Source organism: Diachasmimorpha longicaudata, chromosome 15 (assembly GCF_034640455.1).
Source record: "Diachasmimorpha longicaudata isolate KC_UGA_2023 chromosome 15, iyDiaLong2, whole genome shotgun sequence".
NCBI classification, from domain to species: domain Eukaryota; kingdom Metazoa; phylum Arthropoda; class Insecta; order Hymenoptera; family Braconidae; genus Diachasmimorpha; species Diachasmimorpha longicaudata.
Window position 1 is genome coordinate 3,287,632 of NC_087239.1, and position 22,294 is coordinate 3,309,925.

At 37.0% G+C, this 22,294-nt stretch overlaps 1 protein-coding gene and 2 long non-coding RNA genes across 3 annotated transcripts; 1 reads left to right on the forward strand and 2 right to left on the reverse strand.

Annotated features, from left to right (window-relative positions):
* The first annotated feature begins 624 nt into the window (after positions 1-624).
* LOC135169627 (relaxin receptor 1-like) lies at positions 625-21,710 on the forward strand. Its single transcript, XM_064134790.1, has 19 exons — positions 625-929; positions 5,564-5,683; positions 6,592-6,657; positions 7,193-7,292; positions 8,557-8,628; positions 9,603-9,746; positions 9,990-10,058; positions 10,744-10,815; positions 12,217-12,288; positions 12,445-12,516; positions 13,524-13,595; positions 13,663-13,734; positions 13,795-13,865; positions 14,450-14,611; positions 16,148-16,447; positions 18,191-18,320; positions 19,598-19,788; positions 21,127-21,285; positions 21,347-21,710. The coding sequence occupies exons 1-19, from the start codon at positions 842-844 to the stop codon at positions 21,502-21,504; spliced, it is 2,190 nt and encodes a 729-aa protein (XP_063990860.1). The 5' UTR covers positions 625-841; the 3' UTR covers positions 21,505-21,710.
* LOC135169639 (uncharacterized) lies at positions 8,392-10,075 on the reverse strand. The gene is made up of 3 exons (XR_010300237.1): positions 9,835-10,075; positions 9,597-9,735; positions 8,392-8,921 (listed from the first exon to the last, which is right to left on the reverse strand). It is a non-coding gene; the product is annotated as an uncharacterized LOC135169639 (long non-coding RNA).
* On the reverse strand, positions 13,533-13,955 carry LOC135169638 (uncharacterized). Its single transcript, XR_010300236.1, has 2 exons — positions 13,829-13,955; positions 13,533-13,689 (listed from the first exon to the last, which is right to left on the reverse strand). It is a non-coding gene; the product is annotated as an uncharacterized LOC135169638 (long non-coding RNA).
* Positions 21,711-22,294: the final 584 nt, after the last annotated feature.

The window sequence follows — 22,294 nt, forward strand, 5'->3', positions numbered from 1 at the left end:
AAAAATGTCCAAGAAAATATACTCTTTTTTGATTTTGTTTTAAAATCCCACGAAATTCACAAAAATCGTACTTCCCACAATCATTAATTTCCTTGGACTTGAAAAAAACATTAAAAATGTCCAAAGAAATATAACCATTTTTGATTTTTATTAAAAAGTCTACTAAATTTCCAAAAATCATAAATCCCTCAATTATTCATATCTTCACCTTTTTATCTGAAAAATATTCGTCTAACGCCCACCTTTCCAGGAAAGAATCCACGCCACCAAATTTTCAGGTCTCTCTGCAGGCCTGAAACTCCTCATCTCCAATATCTATTCAGAAAAAATATTGATAATTAATTAAACAAATGAGCATATCCAATACAATGAAAATTTTCCACCTCCCACTATTCCAGTTAGTGTTTTTAGAACTTCAAAATGTTGCAGAAGCTACTTTTTCATAACATAGTCAAGATTCCCGAAAGAACAACGTGCCATTAATTAATTAAATTTAATTTTTCCATTAATACTTTGGATAGTCAACATTGTAAGGGCGCCTGTGCGCAATATCGATGTTGGCGCTTCATTCGGAATGGGAGGAAGGAAGGGAAGATGCCCAATGCATCTGCTAAATATTGCTAATGCAACTAGTGTCATTGGTGCAACAGCAGCTTCAACTTCAATCTCCCATAAGTGAAGTTCATTCCATCATCAATTAGAGGCTAATCAAATACCCAAAAAACCATCGTGAGTGCAGATAAAAATTTTGGAAGAAAAATTCAGTTGTTCCCTTACAATTTACAATTTTACTATCTCTTACAATTAATAATTAATAATCAATCAATCAACAGTTTTCAATATGAAAGGAAAAAGAATCACCATCACAGGAGTCACTCTCATTGTGTCAGTATTTGGACTTGCTATAATTATGTACTACTTCAATCAAGGTAAGCTGCGTCTAATCATCCACGAATCCACCAATCAAATCTATTTTCTGAAACTTCACCTGCAAACTACAATAATTCACGAATATAAATGTATTAGAAGCCACTTGACTTCAAAAAGTCAACTGTCCGCCCCCTTATTTTTGTTACTTCATCACTGAATTGAAGTTGAAGGATTAAATCATCTCAATTGATGTGGAAAGCTTACACGTGTCGTCTATAATTTACCTAAATATCGATAGAAAATTGTGAACACAAACAAAAAAAAATTATTTTTTCCCAAATATTTATTTACTTTATAAAAGTATTTATTCTTTCAAAATTGTATTTCTTCGTTTTAATTACTCCTGATGGGGATCGACTTGGTTTTAAATCATGATAATGACATGACTCTAGAGAATGAATACTTTGTACGTGACCTTAAATAAACTCCACCAATAATAATAATAATAATAATAATAATAATAATAATAATAATAATAATAATAATAATAATCGTTATTATTAAAATAATGCATAATAATTAAAAATATAAATAAATAAATTATTATTATTATTATTATTATTATTATTGTTATTGTTGGAGTTTATTCAAGGTCACGTACAAAGTACTCATCCTCTAGAGTAATATGATTATCATGATTTAAAACCAAGTCGATCTCCATCAGGAGTAATTAAAACGAAGAAATACAATTTTACAATAATATAATAATAATAATAATAATAATTATTAAATAATAATAATAATAATTATTATTATTATTATTATTATTATTATTTGCCAGATAAAATGGCCTTTTATATTCCCAACCCAATTGTGTCTGTACATTTATATATATATATATACGCTACATATTATATTTAATCCATATATATATATATATACAGGGTGTCGAGCAGGTAGGGGCGAACTCTAAACAGGCATGTTTTGGGGGTGATTCTGAGCAGAAAAGTCCTTTTCTACTTTTCGATCGGACTCACCCCTGCAGAGATATGGGGGTGAAAAGAACGGCCAATGGGGCGCGAGCATTGCGCGGCTCTCCGTCCGTGTGCCGCGGGTAAGCAGTGTGCGTGCTTCCCCTTCTCCTCGGGCGGACGTTCCATTCCGCTAGTGAGTAAGAGAGAGACAGGGGGAAAGATATTTCATGACAATCCTTTCAGGGGGGGGGGGCGCTAGGATGATTAAAAACCGATTATTATTTACCTTAGTATTATTTATTAAAAGACAACATTCTGAAAACCGCGGGCATCCCCCTTGGCGTTCCAAAGCTAATTATTTAAATGTTAATTATCTCATTATGCAATAGCCTTACAGTGTTTTGTCAAGAGATCTTTTTTATTGTAAATTTAATTTACAACAAGAAAGGTCTCTTGACAAAATGCTGTAAAAGAGCCTATTATCGAGATAATTAATGATAAACAATCGCGGGGAAATTTCAGAGGGGATAGCTCGCGATTTTCGCGGAATCTGGAGCAATAACCGCGTTATCTTGATTATCACGTAAACAAATGGATTTACGGCCTTTTGTCACAAGACATTTTTTGCAGAGAATAAAATTATCTACAATAAATGTCTCCTGGTGGAATCCCGTAAATCCATTTGTTTATTGAATAATTGGATTTGAATTTTAAACAATAATCCGCGATTAATTATCAAATTAAGACATCTACGCGATTTTTCGATAAGATCATTAATCTTGTAAACAAATCTTTATCTTGTAAACAAATGGGTTTACAACATTTTGTCAAGACGGCTTTTTTGCCAGAAATGCAATTTTAAACATTAATGATCTTATCGAAAAATCGCGTAGATGTCTTAATTTGATAATTAATCGCGGATTATTGTTTAAAATTCAAATCCAATTATTCAATAAACAAATGGATTTACGGGATTCCACCAGGAGACATTTATTGTAGATAATTTTATTCTCTGCAAAAAATGTCTTGTGACAAAAGGCCGTAAATCCATTTGTTTACGTGATAATCAAGATAACGCGGTTATTGCTCCAGATTCCGCGAAAATCGCGAGCTATCCCCTCTGAAATTTCCCCGCGATTGTTTATCATTAATTATCTCGATAATAGGCTCTTTTACAGCATTTTGTCAAGAGACCTTTCTTGTTGTAAATTAAATTTACAATAAAAAAGATCTCTTGACAAAACACTGTAAGGCTATTGCATAATGAGATAATTAACATTTAAATAATTAGCTTTGGAACGCCAAGGGGGATGCCCGCGGTTTTCAGAATGTTGTCTTTTAATAAATAATACTAAGGTAAATAATAATCGGTTTTTAATCATCCTAGCGCCCCCCCCCCCTGAAAGGATTGTCATGAAATATCTTTCCCCCTGTCTCTCTCTTACTCACTAGCGGAATGGAACGTCCGCCCGAGGAGAAGGGGAAGCACGCACACTGCTTACCCGCGGCACACGGACGGAGAGCCGCGCAATGCTCGCGCCCCATTGGCCGTTCTTTTCACCCCCATATCTCTGCAGGGGTGAGTCCGATCGAAAAGTAGAAAAGGACTTTTCTGCTCAGAATCACCCCCAAAACATGCCTGTTTAGAGTTCGCCCCTACCTGCTCGACACCCTGTATATATATGTGTGTCCCGATGACCCTCCATGAATCCCTCTGGTACGGAAAGGTTTTCACCACTGAAACTTAAAAGAGCAGATGTTTATATAATTAAATGTAATGAGTTAGTTCCTGATGCCTGGTCTGTCTTAATCATCAGATCCCTCACTTATATCCTAGTCACAGATCACTTCCAGCCTTTTGCTGGAGTCGTAGGGTCCTCTGTACTCCCTCCAAAGTTGTCTCTCTCGACTTCCTCTGTGGTCTGCTTCTGCAAGGTTGAAATGTAGCCTGTAGAGCTCCCTTTGTGGTCTGTCTGTCAGGATGTCCACCAGTCCTTGTGCTAGATCGTCAGCATCACAGCGTCTCCCAGGCCCTGATGGACTCAGTTAATAATTAGTCAATTCAGTTTATTTCGTTGATGGTAGAAAGTTTTTCTTCATTAGAGATGGGATAGCTGTAATGATTCAAATGTGTGAATGTTATTTTATTATCTTTTGTTTAATACACTTGAAAGGCACAACAGCTCTGGTTCGTTTCCTCAGAGGCACTAACTAAAAAGACTAAAGGGCCTCATGCACCTCACTTTGGACCCAACAAAATAGAGCACACACATCGTACCCCAACTTCTCAGAATTTTCACCCATAAAAATGTTTTCCAATCTCAAGTGCAAACACCAGAATAAAAGAAATACAAATCGTACAAAGACCTCTTCAACCCAACTGTAAATTAATTTTTGATAAACCGTTTGAAATGTCAACTCCAATATTCTTTGTTTCACATCTCCACAAGCCCCCTCCTCCTCTCTTCTATTAACATTTAATTCACCAATTGCTGTGCCCATCTCTACATTTTCAATAATAAAATAATTTTTTTCGTTATTTTTTTTTCATTTTTAGTTTTTATCTACACCGGGTTCCTCCTTCCCCTCCATCCTCTTCTGATTGCTCGCCACCTTCTGCTTCCATCCCTCTCTTCAGTTGTGTTTTGCTTTGTCTACTCCTCTCACAGCGCCTTCTCTATCCTTCCAAACCTATCACAGTTCCCCTTCGTAGCTTGATCTCTAAGCTCCTCTATTATCCTTTCTCTCCAACGTCTTCCATTACTTTTTTGACTTCATCTCCAAGATTTTGACCATATCCTGTGGTACTCCTCAAATTTCGAAATCCGAAGAAAGGAATTGTTAATATTTTCAAATAATCAACACTTCATTTATTTCAATGAACGCAATTATTTATTAATATAGAAAGGAACAAAATATCTCTAATTTCCAAATGACCAAAGACACTTCTCTTCATTCACCTCATTCTCACATTTTCACCAGACCCTCGTCGCCATCTTTTTTTTTATCCCTTTTTCAGTCGTTCACCCCCTATCCGTACAAAACAGAAACTATTCTAAATTACATTTCTTAACAACGAATTGTTAACCAGCTGAGGAAGTCTGCCCTTACTCTTCCTCATACAGTGAACAAATTTTGGAAGTGGACCAGACTTCAAGTGCATAGAAATAATTTGTCAATATTTAAAGGAATATAAGTTAAAAATTTTAGTATTAAATTAACAGTAAAAATAAATCTTATATACAGGTTTCAACGTTTTAAATAATAATTTTAAAAAGTTATTTAATGCTCATAATTATTGCAGGAGTCCACTTCAGGTTATGATTAACATGATTACATGATTAACATGATTAAAATATAATCAGAATTGGCAGGGAATTACTCGATTTCAGGAATAGAGAAATTAAAAAATAAATACTTTTCCAAAGTAAAACAATATTTGGCAAAAATAATTTTTTTTCTCACTGAATGAACACATAAAATGAATTAATTAATTAATCAAAGTTCCTTTTATCGGTTGAATAAAGTTTTCTTTTTCAGTTATGATAATGAATATTAATGAATATCGTCTTTCTAATTATTACAATGAATATTATGTCCCAAATAATTAATGCACTGCTGTCTGATGATGACGATGAAGAACAAAATTCAGTGCGTGAAAAATTTGAAGCCCATTCGTATGCAGTAAAAAGCACAATGAGAGTGTGTTTGCATTCCAGACGAGTGTCCCATGGGAACGTTCCTTTGCCAGAACAGCACGATATGTATGCCACAGCGTAGCTGGTGCAATGGTTACGAGGATTGCCCAGAGGGTGATGATGAGAGTGATATACACTGCTGTGAGTCAATTACAATTTGATAAATTATTGTCAAATGAATATGATATAACGCGCAGACACATCGTATGACAATGCACACGATTTGAAGACCAGTGGAAAAGAATGATATTAAAAATTGTTAAATATTGTACCCTACACGGAGAGGAAAATTCTTGAAAAATTTACGGATTGGGATATGGGTAAAAGTAGACAAATAAATGCAGCGACACAATCAATTACTTTAAGGCGGTATTCTGGTCTAGAAGCCGAAATTTTAAGCATTTTTCAAACTAAGATTAAAGAAAAAAGAGAAACATTTTTCTCAAAGAATTTTGAGAAATTGTCAATCAGTAAAGATGTCGCTACCGAGTAGACCTTAGCAAAAAAAAAAGAATTCACAAAATGGCGCTGACTTGAAAAAAAATTTTTTTTACTCTTTTTTTTTGACCTTTTCGAATTTTTTGAGTATCTTCCCTTCCTATTGGGTATAAAAATTAGACCTGTAGAGGGCGAAGGGTGGGATGAAATGACAATCAACCACTTTTTAGATCAACTGATCAACTTTTGTTGGGAAAATTAGACTTGGGAGGGTTCATCCCTCGTTTCGTCCCCTCGAGGTGTAATTTTTGACTAAAATTTCTTTTCGTGTACTGTTTCCTTCTGTAAAATAGTAAATATCTTGTCTTGCTGAACTCTTCTTCCTTTCTTTCTTTTAAAATCGTCTTCTTTTGCTAAAATTCATCGTCACATCCATGTAATTTAACAGAGTGAGCCCCAGGTTCGAATCCTTTGACATTAAAATAAATTGAAAAAAAAAATATGCTGATTCAAATATTCATTAGAATTTTTTTCTGAAGTTGAGTTGAAGTATTTCGTTTCATCACTTTCTGGTCCTAATGAAATCTCACTCTGCTATTCTCTTGATTCAGTTGACGCCAGTGGATATTGGGATTGGTTTTTCAAGCAGCGTCCAGAGGCTGCCCTCGCTACATGCGGTAATACTCAATAACTCAATATTAATTTTCATTTTCAACAATGTCTCCTATTGTTCCTGTCACAACAACACGTTCAACAACTTGGTTACAAAACCAACGTCAGAAAAACTCGACTAAATCAATTTGATTTCAATCAAAATAACTTTATCTTAGAATTTAGTGTGAAAACGATTTAATGGAAAAATCTGATTCACAAAATATTACCTGGGAAAACTTAATTAAAATTATTTCCACTGATGTAGTGTCTAAAGTTCGTTGTGCGTATTCATTGGATTAAATAGTAGTTTTGGGACTCACCCGAATTTTTTAATTAACAACTGTCTACATGTTTGTTTAAAATCACTATTCGTATAAATCGAAAGACACTGGAAAGATATTCTATTAGTTATTTTTATAATTAAAATAATAAGCAGACTCTATTTAAAAAAGTGTGAGCTCAAATCTGAGCGAACGCGAATTTTCATAACCTGAGGCTTTTTATCTCTCTCTGCAAGACACCGTTTTTTATTACTAACTCGTCACTCTGCACTTTTAGATTGTCCTAGAGTCCGGGGCTGCAATTGTAATAAATGCCGAGTCACCTGTGAAGAGCTCTCTGCTGTACCTCAAGATTTGTCCCCCAACGTGACGGCACTGTAAGATGAATCAAATAATCTGCTACTATCATAGATATTACATGACAAAATATCACGCGATAAAATATTATTAACCAAAAATATCACATGATAACATATTATAGATCAAAATATCGCAGATGAAAAAAAAATATATTGCTTTTAAAATCGTAATTTTTTTTTTCAATTTCCTCAATTGGATTTTCGGGAATTAGTTGAGTAATAAAATACAGTCAGTAACAAAATTAAAACACGTAATATTTTGTCTGATAATATTACGTCTCTGTAATATTTTGGTGTGCTATCATCAAAATAGTCTGCTCGTGGATTTAGGGTTCGGTGCAGATTATTTTTCTTAGTCAGAGTTCCTTTTCTAACAAAATATTCTACAGAATAAAAAACCTCCGATTTCTTTCATTCGAAAATAATTTTTAAGGAAAGAATTTTGTCTGATTATCAGAATTTTTAAGTCAGGAATTGATGGTTTGTAGATTTAAATGAAATAAAAAATGGAAGAGGAGAATTTTAGGTCGCGTTCATTAAATAATTGTTGTTAACAATTATTTTGATAGCACTGGACTGAAGCACGACTCCAAATTTTAAATAAGTTTATTGGATTATGGGATTGAAATAAACAACACTTCCGTTTGTATTTTATTCACTTCATAATTTACTCTTTATTTGTGACTCTACTTTCGTCAGGAGGTATGTTCCTCTACAGATTCTCAAGACAGACTAAACTCAAAGATAGTAGAGCCTTATTTTGGGCCTCATGGACCAGAACATTTCCACCCCCAAAAAGGTTTTTATTTATAACCCTATGACCACTTCTGGTCGCCAAATGTTGCTCAGCAAAAAGGGTAATAAAACTTTTCCCTTTTTTTTTAAACATTTGGGCCCTACCAAAGATTCAACAAAGTTTTATAACAAAACGTCCGAAACGTCATTCCGATCTTTGTTGATGTCTTCAGGTGTTTCCGATTACTTGAAGTAATTAATAACATATTTGGAAATTAAAAAAGAAAACTTTTGAGTAAATTCGTCCCTTTAATCCTGAGAAATAGAAAATGATTTAAAACATTTTTTTCATCATTTTCAATTTATTGTGGAAAACTAAAATTTTAAAAAATGTGGAAAAGAAATAATTGACATTTCAATAAAAATCTAAAAAACTGTTTCAGTGAATTTGATCAATTTGATAGATTAGTTTGGTAAAAGTTTTGGGACTTGAAACGAGAGAAAGTCTAACTAATTAATGAAATATAAATATATTCGGTTTTATCAGATTTCTCATTTCGAATGGAATTGAATATTTGAGAGAAGGAGCTTTTTTGAGACAGTCAAGACTGTATTGGCTGTGAGTACATTATTTATTTATTTATTCGTTTATTTATAAATAAATAAAGTATTTAGAGTACTTTATTTATAGAGGTACACACAGAAAAATCTAATCGTAAAATACGATATTAACAACAACAACGAGGAGAATCGTCATCACCTATGCACAAGATGCAGTGGACTCGATGAAGTCAGATGGGAGGTTTTGGGGTCCGCATGCACAGATATACATGTCGACAGAGACGGTATCAAGGGGCTCTACGAATTTGCGCGTACGGCACAGATACTCGAGACCATCGACTAGACGGCTGCCTAAGGCAGAGGGTAAAATGGCCGACAGGCTGATTACACTTCTGGACTGATGAGAACCGTCTAGCGTCAATAAGAGTCACAGTCAAGATATTAATAACCTATTACAATTACAATTACGAGTAATTATGATTTTGAAAATGTAAATTACGTCTGATAAAAATGTAAATTACCAGTTTGAAAACGTGGATTACGATATCCGACTTCGTAAATTACATTTTTTTGGGTCGTAAAATATGAGGTTCAACTTTGTTATCTTTCCTTCTCGTCATTTACGAGATCTCAATCATGTTAAATTTTTGATTGATGATATCGTAAATGCAATGGATAAAAATAAGACGTTTTTTTATCAATTTAAAATCTGTACGTTTCATGATGTACGTCCAAGATGATTCTGAATCATGTTGGCTCAACTTTCAGAGACATTTTTTCAAAAATTTTGCAAGACAACTTCGAAAGTATAACAAAAGACGATATTTTTAGAATATTTTTTTGAGATATAATGTACGTTTCCAAAATGATAATTTACGAGTTTAAAAGTCTCGTAAATAACGTGTCAAGTCTCGTATTTTACCACTAGTTTTTTCTGTCTGTATAACGATTGTGTCGTGGAGTAATAATAATTAATAATTGATGGATCCTAATTACAAAAATTGCTTCTGTTATGATGATTTATACCTCCAGGATTCTCACCAATAACTCCATCAAGGAAATTCGTCCTGGACATTTTAGAGGATTATCTTCCCTCGAGACACTCCTGGCAGATAATAATTCCATCGTAACAGCTGATTTTTCAGACTTTGCAGGCAGTAAATCCCTGGAGTTCGTGTAAGTTGTTATTCATCATTTAGTACCACAATTACACACACACACACACACACACAGAATAAGTTGATAGGAAGCTCAACAAAAGTACCTTTTCACTCGGGCTGAATGTAGCAACAGTGACAAAAATGAATATATGTAAAGATATGATGCCTCTAGTAAATAGCACTAACACTGCACCTCATTATGTTCGCTAAATTTATTTAAATCCTTCTACGAAAACAAATCTTTTTTTGTATGTTACAGAAACTTGCGGAATAATTATCTGACAGAGAAGACTCTTCGGTTACCAGAGCTCCCGGCGTTGAAAGATCTGTGAGATTCTATTTTCCTAGTTCCAACAAAGAAATCAGAACGAAGCTGTAAAATGATTCAATTAACATTGATTATTGTGCAGTATTAAAGTAATATTTTTGGATAGAAAGCAGTTCAGAAAATTAAATTGCAACTCCTTAAGAAGGTTATGAGGAAAATATTGGACTTTCGTTGAGATTTGGAGGTATTCCTCAAAAGTCGTCAAAAAGACAAGTTGACTTGAATTGTTTTACGCTTGTCCTTCTGAATTTCTGAAAAATTTATGTGCATTAACTGTAAATTGTGTTCACATCAGGGTTACGAAACCTGATGTGAACACAATTATCTTTTCTTCTCAGTGGAGCGGGCAATACTCTTGACAGAATTACAGCGACTCAAAATACCGAAAAACAACTTAATCTTTTCTTTGGGGGGGGGGGGGGTTAGGTAGGTCTTGAAAGGTAGGGGGGTGATTAGGAACTGAGGCTAAAGGAGAGTTCCTTTGTTCCTAACATGAATCCTACAAAATGGCGGGCCAGGGAAATTGAGGAGCGAGAGTTTTGAAGGCGACAAATATGGATACAAATGGGTCCGTCTGGGTATTGGAAAGATTTCTGTAAACAGGAAATGGGGGAAGGAAGGAATATAATAAAAACTAAAAATTCCCTATTTTTTCGTGGAATTTGAATGAATTTATTCATTCCAGGCAACTGGATTATAACAAAATAAGAGCCATCAGCCGGGAATTTCTAGCTGGGATGCCTTCTCTCCGATCACTGTGAGTAATATAATTTGATATCATACGTGTCGATATACAGAGAAAAGTCTGTGGAAAATTCCTGTGTCGAATACTAGAATTAAGGCGCAAAATGCCGGAATACTAGAATGTGTTTTACTCACACATAGAAATTCCTGTAAATACCGTAAATTTTATAATACATTTTGCAATTAATGATATGTGACTCCGTAAAATTTGCTGAACAGCACCATAAAATTTGACGGTCTATCATTTTTCATTTGAATTTAAATAAAAAATCGATAGAAATATTTTAAAAAATTGCTGTCTAGGTTAGTTTATTCTATTGTCGAATATAAGCGATTATTACGTACGTCGGGCTCCGTCATGGAATCTGTGGCATCAGCCATGTAGCGACCATCTCCTCGTCGTCCATTAGACTTTGAATTTGATGGTCGCTGAGGCCCGACAGGCGGCGCATACTAGGCCTCTATTGGGAGGCCTCAACTTACGTTTATATTTTGGTTAAATAACGAAAGCTAGTCCGGGAACGATTTGTGTATAAATGTTTATTGTAACCAAGATTATTCACATATAACGCTATCACTATTACTACTCTACTCAGAGAGGATAGACCCGTACAACTAACTTCTCTGTAGTCCCCGTCCTCTCTCATGCGATCCATAACCCAGATAGACAAAATCCGACTTGCTGCCTTGTCACTGTCGACAAAAATTGCTGACCCATTGTCCTGGCACTGTCGACAGTGGCAAAGTAGAAAGATCGACAGTACATCGACAGTAGTAAGCGGATTAATTTCGAGGGTCGTTTTTTTATGGGGCCCCATTAGACCGTTCTTACGAGCCAGGCTCGATGACTCAGAAGGGGGGGTAGACCCTTTTTTGAGAGATCCACGGTAGATGACACTACCGTGAATTTCGATGGACCAGTAGATGCCAGTAGGTTGGGGGATGGTGGGGAAAAAATCAGGGTCCGTTTTTCATTTAGCAAAATTCTTACAAAAGTTATGAAACAGGGCTGCTAAATGAGTTAGATGAATAGAAAAAGAAAAACAGGATGACGAGAGAAGAACAATGGATGAGGAATCATTGGAAAAATCACCAATACCCCTGCGTCCATCCGTTTACTCAAGCAGCCCGCCTGCAACTAACGCTCTGCTGTATCGACCGCCGGCGACCAGAACGTGGAGATTCGAAAAATTGATCCTACGTCATCTACTGGAAGGTTTTCAGAGCAAAAGGTCATAAAGCAATAGTAGTAAAAGGCTTATGAGGAGCCTAAGGATGGACCCTTTGACAACGATACTTTTTTTTATTCTCCCTCATAATCACCCAACGACAGCGCTGGCTATCTGGGAAAGAAGAGTACACATGTAACCTCACTCAAGTCTCATTCTCAACAATTTTAAAAAATCTTTTACAGTACCATGGAAGGAAATGGATTAATCTATATCGATCCTCATGCATTCAAAAATCTTGGAGGCCTCAAAGAACTGTAAGAAATTATGTCAGTCAATCACGCGAAACGGAAAAAATTCAAGAGAATTAACTGGTGATCATCATAGAGTTTTCTCTTGAACTTTTTTCTTCCATGTGATATTTACCCCTAGGAAAGACTGAAAAATGTTATTGAAATATTTCCCATCCCCAGGAATTTAGCGGACAACGAAATCTCTGTAATTTGGGATCACCTACTTAAGCCACTCGTCAATTTGACCCAGCTGTGAGTACTCACAATCCAACAGAATGAATAATAATCATGCAATAGTGTTAATCCAGGAGAAAATCCAGACATGTAATTCATCGTTTGTTTGAAAGCCTGAGTTCGTGTTATATTCTGATCATTAGTGCTCAGCACTTTGTGTACAATCGACGCAAATGTTCCACTTCACACAAACAACGCAGTATCGTTATCAAAGAGGATTGACTGAAGTAGAGGCTCAGTTCTGGAGGTTGGAGTGACGCCAACGGCATCGTAATACTTCACCCCAGAAGAGGTAGGGGCGCCACATGCAGTGCTGGGGTGTCTGCTCGTTTTTAATTGCAAATAATTCTTAATCCCTATCTTACCACACAAAATCCTCATTTTCAGAGTTTCTTTGAAACTGTGAATCAAGAAACCATTCGATTGTTCTGTCAAAAAGTTGAAAAACAAAATTGTAGTTGGGTTTGGAATGACGACTTTCCAATCTCCTCAATTTTACATGAAGCTGTTGGATTTAATGATTCAAATCGAAAAGAATCCACACTTCAATTACATTTATTTATTTAGAACAATAGTCCTCCTTACAGTCACCTGCTGTGCGCCTCGTCGACTGACTCCCACTCTTATGAGTTCGCTTGCTGCGCCCTGCCACTGCGCACACACACACAATGAAAGCACAAATGTACTCCGTTCTCAACAGAAGCATCATCATATCCTTTTTCCTGTTCATCCTAGCGTTACCTAATTTCAATGGAAAAAAATATTTCGACGACGCAGAGGCCTAAACCTCCATTTTTAACTAGTCCCTCTGATAGTGGGATTGCTACTGAAGAATTGTTGAGTTGGCTGACGGCTAGATATCCCAGCACTGCGTGTGGCGTCCTGTCTCTTCTGGGGTGAGGTACTACGATGCTGGTGGGGTCACTTAAACCTCCAGAACTGAGCCTCTACTTCAGTCAATCCTCTTTGTTCGTTATTCTAAATGAACCTGTGAAGATGATATGATAGAAAATGTTCTTCCACAGTATGATTGGATACAACCCCATCAACAATCTTCAAATATCGATCTTTGATGGACTCGTCCACCTCCGTTCGTTGTACGTATTACTCCCTGTTGGGAGTATAATCTGCATCCAGCATACGATAATAAGTAGACATTTGCAGGGGCCTCGAGGAAGTCGACATGGAAAACTCCAGAAACAATGCCCTTTTACCATTCAAAAATCTCGAGTTCGTGTAAGTAAATTAATGAATTATGAGAAGGAAAGCGCGGATTAATTCATGGAAAATATGCAGGTACTTCAAGAAATTCCACTACTGCAATACTTACGCGCCGAATGTTCAAAATTGCCGTCCAGCAAGTGATGGTAAGACATTTAGAAGATGATTTATGCAGCAAAGTTGTTATTGGAACTTGTAATAGGACTTTCGAGATGGTTACGATTCACTTGAACTCTTCCACGGAGGGGGAATGATATCGTGGTTGCGTTGGGCGTTCAACGCAGCTGGAGGGGGGAAATCGAAATGAAGAGTGGGAGTGACAGGGAGAGGGAGTGAGTGAGAATGGGTGTGAGAGTGCGACAGGGGAGAGTGAGAATGAGAGAGTGTGAGAGCGAGAGTGGGAGTGTGAGAGAGAGAGAGAGAGAACTGAATTTTTCATAAACTAAAAAAAATGAAAATATTTGTAAAATACTTCTTTAACGAATAATGACAAATAGCTGAATATAAGGGGAAATTGAAAGTGAGCACTTGCCGAAGAAAGTTTCTAGGAAGGAGGTCGATAATTTTGCGACCAACGGTGTGAGGAATATCTCTCCTGAATTTAGTGTCAATTCTACTTTATAAAGCAGTCATCCTATTTACAACTGTCATGGCAACAGGAAGAATAATTATATCATTACCCAGTTGGACATTTGTCAGCAAAACAATTTGGAGAAATTGATGTTTTCAGGTGTTTCTTCATTGACTCATCTCCTCGGAAAACCTCTCCTGAAGGTCGCTGTCTGGGGTATATCGTCAGTCACGTGTATGGGTAATGCACTTGTCCTGTGGGGGCGTTTCACAGCTAAGGATGAGAATCGTGTTCTGAGTATTGTTATCAGAAATCTTGCAGGTTTGTCAAACACAATATGTACGTAAATAAAATGGAGTGCGTCCCCGTTTTCTGACACTCTATTACCAATCTTCATAGATTGGACGATAGTAGACGACTCTTTAAAGTTGATTTTTCAAGTATTCATGTTTCCTATGTGGTATGCAAAGAAGATTGACTGAAGTAGAGGCTCAGTTTTGGGGGTTTGAGTGACCTCAGCGGCATCGTAGTACCTCACCCCAGGAGAGACAGAGCGCCACACGCAGTGCTGGGGTGTTTGTCCGTCAGCCAACTCCACAATCCGTCAAGAGCAGTTTTTTTCAATTGCAAATAATTCTTAATCCCTATTTGACTACACAAAATCCTCATTTTCAGAGTTGTTTTGAAACTACGAATCAAGAAACCATTCGATTGTTCTGTCAAAAAGTTAAAAAAAATATGTGTATAAAATTTATGCACGACAGAAGTGAATCTTCTTAGCCACAGATTGTTGAAAAATTTTGTCTGAAGTTTTTGTGATAACTTTCAGAAGTTTTTATTGAGCCACACAGGAAGATTTCAGAACATTTTGCCATTGAAAATTCGGGGAAATCTCGTGGAGAAACCAATTACAATAGTCAATTTCTGTTCCATATTTCTTTGGAAATGAACAGAAAACAAGGAAATTGCTGTCAATGCATTTTTGAATTCGGGGAACAGTGACACCGAAGCCCATTTAGGACAAAAAATCAGGAAATTTACGATTTCATCGGAAAATCAAGGAAATTGATCTCCAATATTCATATTAGAGTATATATTTAAATAAATTACGAAATTCTCATTTTCGTACCGCTTAAAATTCGGGAATTTTACTACAAAAGGCATTTGATGCCACTAGATTGGTAATTCCCAGTGAACTATCCCGATATTAATAAAAAGGTTTTATTAGTATTGTTCATCATATTAACAAACTGAGTCATTTTCTTACTCCGAATCTATCGCGATTTCGTTTCTCTCGCATGTCTCTTTCCGTCCGACTGCCCCACCACGCGCGCCATCCCCTCCCTTTTCCTGTCGCTTTTTCGTTACATACGATATTGGATTTACAGCCCAACCAGCGCAAAGAAGTTTCACTTAAAAAAATTGTAGTTGGGTTTGGAATGACATCTTCCCAATCTCCTTAATTTTAAATGAAGCATCTTCATGTCCTTCTTTCTACTCATCCTAGTGTTACCTAATTTCAATGGATAAAAAATATTTCGGTGACTCAGTAGCGGGACTGCTACTGGAGAATTGTTGAGTCGGCTGACGGGCAGACACCCCAGCACTACGTGTGGCGTCCTGCCTCTTCTGGGGTGAGGTACTACGATGCCGCTGGGGTCACTCAAACCCCCAGAACTGAGCCTCTACTTCAGTCAATCCTCTTTGGTGGCATGAGTGGTACCGGCCGCGGCCTCTTCTGGTACTTGCACGACAGGAAAATTGCCTCAGTCTTACTTTTTGACAGTTCAAGCATCGCCGATGCGAAGAAGAATAATAAATATTGATTTGAATAATTCAATTGTGGACTGCTTCCAGTTTCGGATATGCTCATGGGCATTTATCTCTTCATCATTGGTCTCGTTGATGTGCAGTTGCGAGACACATACAATCAGCAAGCAAGTGTGTGGATGTCCTCCTGGGGTTGCACCCTCTTGGGAATACTGGCAATGACTTCGTCTGAAGTATCAGTTTTAATTCTTTCCTTCATGTCCATTGAGAGATTTATTCTGATTGCTGCACCTTTGAAGGGACAGCGGCGGTCTTTGACACCCCAAACTGCTGGTGTCTCAATGATCTTTATATGGATAAGTGGAATCGCTCTTGCACTTATACCAGGTAATACAAATTAATTCATTAAAATTTAATTCACTGCACATTATGTTGTCGAAACAAAGGAATGTCAAAGTCGTGATTCCCGACAAAATCAAATATCCCTGGTAGGAGATGAGGAATGGCCAACAGTGGGCCAAGACTCGCCCAGTGTTGGCCAACGCTGGCTTACCCTCGGCTGACTGTCGGCCATTCCTCATCTCCTACCAGGGATGTCTCAGGGATTTTTAGTATCCGTATAAAGGGTGTAAATTTATTGGTAGAACACCTGTTCTTCCCAAAATCGCAATGGTAATATGACCTTCTGACGACGAGAAAAATACGAATCACAATATATTGCCTCCCCTTTGGGGAGGGAGGGGGGCTGAGATGATATTTCCCGCAAGAAGTGCACATGGGATTTTTTAAGATGCTGCGCGAAACGATTCTACCAAAGAGGATTGACTAAAGTAGAGGGTCAGTTCTGGGGGTTTGAGTGACCCCAGCGGCATCGTAGTTCCTCACCCCAGAAGAGGCAGAGTGTCACACGTAGTGCTGGGGTGTCTACCCGTCAGCCGACTCAACAATTCCTCAGTAGCAGTCCCGCTACTGGGTCACCGAATTTTTTTTTTCATTGAAATTAGGTATTAGGAGTGTGAATAAGTCTTTCCCGTTTTTTTCAAATTTTGAGCCTTTATTGTGAAAAAATGGTTACAAATGAATTATTGAAAGTATTGGCCATCGTCTTCTTGCGTTTGACACGAATCTTCATCAAGCAAAGTCGCCAATTCTTGATCTTCAAAGATTTGCGGCCGCCCGGAACGCTTCTTGTCTTCCATGTCGAAATCACCACTTTTGAAGCGTCGAAACCATCCGCGAACACTTGAATCATCGACACAACCTTCTCCATAAGCTTCCTGATGCAATCGATGCGCCTCGGCAGCAGATTTCTTCAAATTGAACCAATAAAGTGAAACTTCCCGCAAATGACGTCGACTCGGCTCAAATTTCGACATTTTCACGATATCAAAAATTTATGATGCGAAAAAATTTCAACTAATGTGTTAGTGTGGAATTGTTGACAGATGAATAAGCTTTGATTATGACATATGTAACCATTGAATACTCGCACAGTATTGGTGGCGGCATCTCTTACAAAAAACGGGAAAGACTTATTCACACACCTAATAACACTAGGATGAGCAGAAAGAAGGATATGAAGATGTTTCATTTAAAATTCAAAAGATTGGGAAGATGTCATTCCAAACACTACTACACTATTTTTTAACTTTTTGACAGAACAATCGAATGTTTTCTTGATTCGCAGTTTTAAAAAAACTCTGAAAATGAGGATTTTGTGTAGTAAGATAAACAGTAAGAATTATTTACAATTAAAAACGGGCTGATACCCCAACACTGCGCGCGGCGCCCTACCTCTTCTGGAGTGAAGTACTACGATGTCGGGGTTTAATAAATGAATGAATAGAAATTCATAATTCAAAGGAAAAAAACATATTGATTATCTAAATTCAATGAGTTTTTTCAATTGGATCTCTGGGAAGTTGGACAAATTTACTTAAAACTCCAATCCACTTTTTTGGATCTACAAACAAGACACTGAAACCTTCAGAGCTGAGCCTCTGCTCTAGTCAATCCTCTTTGTTCCGAACAGTGAACTTGACAGATATCGCAAAACACAGGATATGTGATCACGTGTACAGTCAACAATCGGCTTCATTGTGCACTAGTAACATAATTTCTGATTGAAAGCGATCCACTGGCGTAGCAGCACACGTTTCTACGGTCTCAACGGCATGTGCTTCCCTCTTCACATTGATGATCCCTTTCTCATCGGATGGGAGTATTCGGCGTTTATATTCCTCGGGATCAATCTCATCGGGTAACGTCACTTTAAACTTAATTAAGATTAATTGGGCGAGGGCTGGGATGGTTCAAAAATGCAGGTTATTTTATGAAGATTGTGTCACAAGTTATTGAATTCATTCAGACGCTGTTCGAAAAGGAAGACAACAACAAATGAGTAGATCTTGGTACTAGTCCAGAAAAGAGGTTTTCGCTCATGTGATAATATCACTGCCCTGTGGTTTAAGCTCGCGGCCGAGGTAGCGCTGGTCCTTATTCTTATGGCAACAAGACATGACATGCGGAATCGATTAGTCGAAGATGGGGATCATAATCGAAAGATGGCGGGTGGCATAGCAAACACGAGGCCGCCTTGCGGTTGTCCAGGGAACTAGCATTTTCTATATAAAAAGTAACACGGGTCACCAATCGAACATATTAGATTACAGGGATCGAAATAATCAAAGATTTTTGAGTATCTTAAATACTGATTATTATTTAAAATGATTTGGTTGTAGACAGTCGAGAGGTACTATTCTGAGCGAAGATGTTAATGTATTCAATTGATCTCGTGGATTTTCGATGCAGTTTGACCAGTGAGAAGGAGAACACTGCGAGACGAAGGTCAATAATCAGTGAACACGTTATTAATGCTTCTAATGTCACTTTATCATTAATAGAGTGCGACTCGTATATTTGGTGGGTTAACGGGTATTGCAAAAATCTAAAAAACTTAGCTTGAGAGTGAATTTTGAACTCGGGGAAAATACTGAAATGGAAGAGAAAATGGCGGATTTCATGGAGATAATCGATTATGTCATGGCCATAATCGATCATCGAACAATCGATAATCGATTTGTGAAGAAGCAGAATCGGCATCAACGCTCCGGCCGCAGAATCATCAAGAATCTTGAATTATTAGTCGAATGCGAACTCGGACAAGAATCGATTATCCAAAATTCGAACTCGAATTTTTGATATCTGGAATCTCATTTGAGATATTATCATTTCCTTCTAATCCACAGTGCGAGGGATTCCATAAAAGGGGAATTTCTTTTTTTGGTGTTTTTAATATTTCGTGAGCGGCGTCTGAATCTATTCAGACGCCGATATGTGGAAAAATAATTTAATGATTTATAAATAATATAATTAATTAATTATAGATAATATAATATATAAATAATATAATTAATTAATTTATAAATAAAATAAATTAATAATATATAATTTTAATTTTTGAACCATTCTGCTCGTCGCTCTCTCTCGTAATCTATTTATTTGCAGCGTAATTATGATTAATTTATCTTTTAACAGGCTGATAGCGATTGGATACGTGTACGCCGGAATGTTCGCCAGCATTTGGCGGACTCGACACAATACTCCGTTGTTTGTAGGAGATTCCGAATTTGCCCTGCGCTTTTTTTTCATCGTTTTCACAGATGCAGCTTGTTGGGCGCCGATTATTCTTCTCAAAATTCTCGCATTCTTGAAATATCCGGTCCCTTGTGAGTATTGACAAAGTGACTAGAATAAATAAAAAATTTTGGAAAAGTTTATGATACTTTATGCGTGAGAAGAACGGGGAATTTGGTAAAATTTGAAACTTCAAAGTTTGGGCGATGAAAACGTTGAGAATAATTAGTGAGGGGCTTTGGATATATCTGACGAGGTACCAAAAAAACGGAAATATTTCGGGTTTTACCGAGTTTATGGGGGTCTTTATGCAAAAACGTTTTTCATCCTCAATTTCGATAAATCTAAGTGTTTAGACTACTGTTCACCGGTTTCTGAACAGTTAAAAAACTGTTCACAGCCGAGCTCATGCCTGTGAACCGCCATCGTTGTCGTTTAGTCAATTTTTTTTGTAAATATTAGGTATGTGAATAAGTCTTTCCCGTTTTTTGTAAGAGATGCCGCCACCAATACTGTGCGAGTATTCAATGGTTAGATATGTCATAATCAAAGCTTATTCATCTGTCAACAATTCCACACTAACACATTAGTTGAAATTTTTTCGCATCATAAATTTTTGATATCGTGAAAATGTCGAAATTTGAGCCGAGTCGACGTCATTTGCGGGAAGTTTCACTTTATTGGTTCAATTTGAAAAAATCTGCTGCCGAGGCGCATCGATTGCTTCAGGAAGCTTATGGAGAAGGTTGTGTCGATGACTCAAGTGTTCGCGGATGGTTTCGACGCTTCAAAAGTGGTGATTTCGACGTGGAAGACAAGGAGCGTTCCGGGCGGCCGCAAATCTTTGAAGATCAAGAATTGGCGACTTTGCTTAATGAAGATTCGTGTCAAACGCAAGAAGACGATGGCCAATACTTTCAATAATTCATTTGTAACCATTTTTTCACAATAAAGGCTCCAAATTTGAAAAAAACGGGAAAGACTTATTCACACTCCTAATAGAAAAAACTAAACTCTCTCTGGTTATAGTTCTCTCCGAATTTTTTTGTTGGTTTTTATAAATAGCTTTTTTAATCATTTAACTTGTACATTCTACACATCATCGTTTGTAATATAGAAAATACGATGAGCCTCGACTTCATCTTGTCACGCCTCGTGCTGCAAACTTCACACTCCTCACAATGCTCCACCTATCGTCCTCATGTCATAATCTACTATTCTTGATGATCCTCGACGTCTTCATTTCCATTCGACGATTTCCGAAAGATTAAAAATTCCACTGCCCTCGACGGGACTCGAACCCGCGCCTCACCGGTTCCGTCCTCCGGACGAGCGTCTCAACCCATTCAGCCACCGCCCAACAAAGATAATCGAGACTGACCCAACGGTTCATTAACTCGAATATTTTGTATTTCCGTTTGTTTATGAAGCGGATCTCCACGCGTGGGTCGTGATCTTCGTACTCCCGGTGAACAGCGCAATCAATCCACTTCTCTATACATTTACAACTCCAAAATTCCGAGAACGCTTGGAGGAAGGGTGGGTGGGACGGCTTCGAAATTACGTCTCACGACGAACATCTGCTCAAGGTACCCAAGTCATTTAAAAATCTTCTTTTATTACTCAACAAATGAAGATTTTTTTTTTCAGATTCTCGGGGATCTTTGGGAAGCACTCAACAGAGATCGAATTCATTTTTGTCTCTGACCACCAAATGGACTGGCTCCGACCGAAAATACAGATATCAAGAAACACTGAATTTACAAAATAAAATTGGTTGTTTTTGTGTAACAAATCATGCTGAGTAACTCATATATTACAAAATCATAACGTATTCATTTTTTTTAACGATATTTCTGGTCAATATAAAAAATGTTAATGTCTGAATGCACCTAAACTGTTTATTCGTGAACTGATTGAATTATTGAAAAATTCTTTGGATTCCTAGCGGAAATATTATTGGGCTTTCATTGTAATAAATTGATTAAAAAACAGATTTTCTCTACTTTTAAATATATTTTATTTATAAAGAGACTTCATCTATTTTTTAGGTGATGAGGATCCTCCTCTGTCAACCCACCTCTTTGACAAGGGGATCGTTCCCCTTGTTGACAGAAGACGATCTGTTTCGTCCTCTGTCAACCGTTTAGGCAAGCAAAAGAACGAGGTGGAGTTGTATTGCATATTATAACCGAAAGTCCCCGGGGGTTTTCTCCAAAAGAAGTTGAAAAAAAATTTTTTTTTTCAACAGAACAGAACAGAACAGTGAAAACAACAGTGAACAGTGAACAGTGGATAGTGGACAGTGAACAGTTGAAAAAAAAGATTTTTTTTTCAACTTCTGTTGGAGAAAACCCCCGGGGACTTTCGGTTAGAAATTTCCTCGTCTAAGAACACCACTTCCTTTAAAATTATTCTCAAACTCATGCAGTCCCATACTTCACTCCCATTCATAGCTCTTTATAATAAAAAAATTCCGTTAACATTCTCTGCAACTTAATTCCTTGCAAGCCTAGCTCAAGGGATGAGTGCAATGTTCACTCATCTTTTCACGGGGTCACTTTTTATGACGCGAAATTTTCCCATTTTACCTGAGAA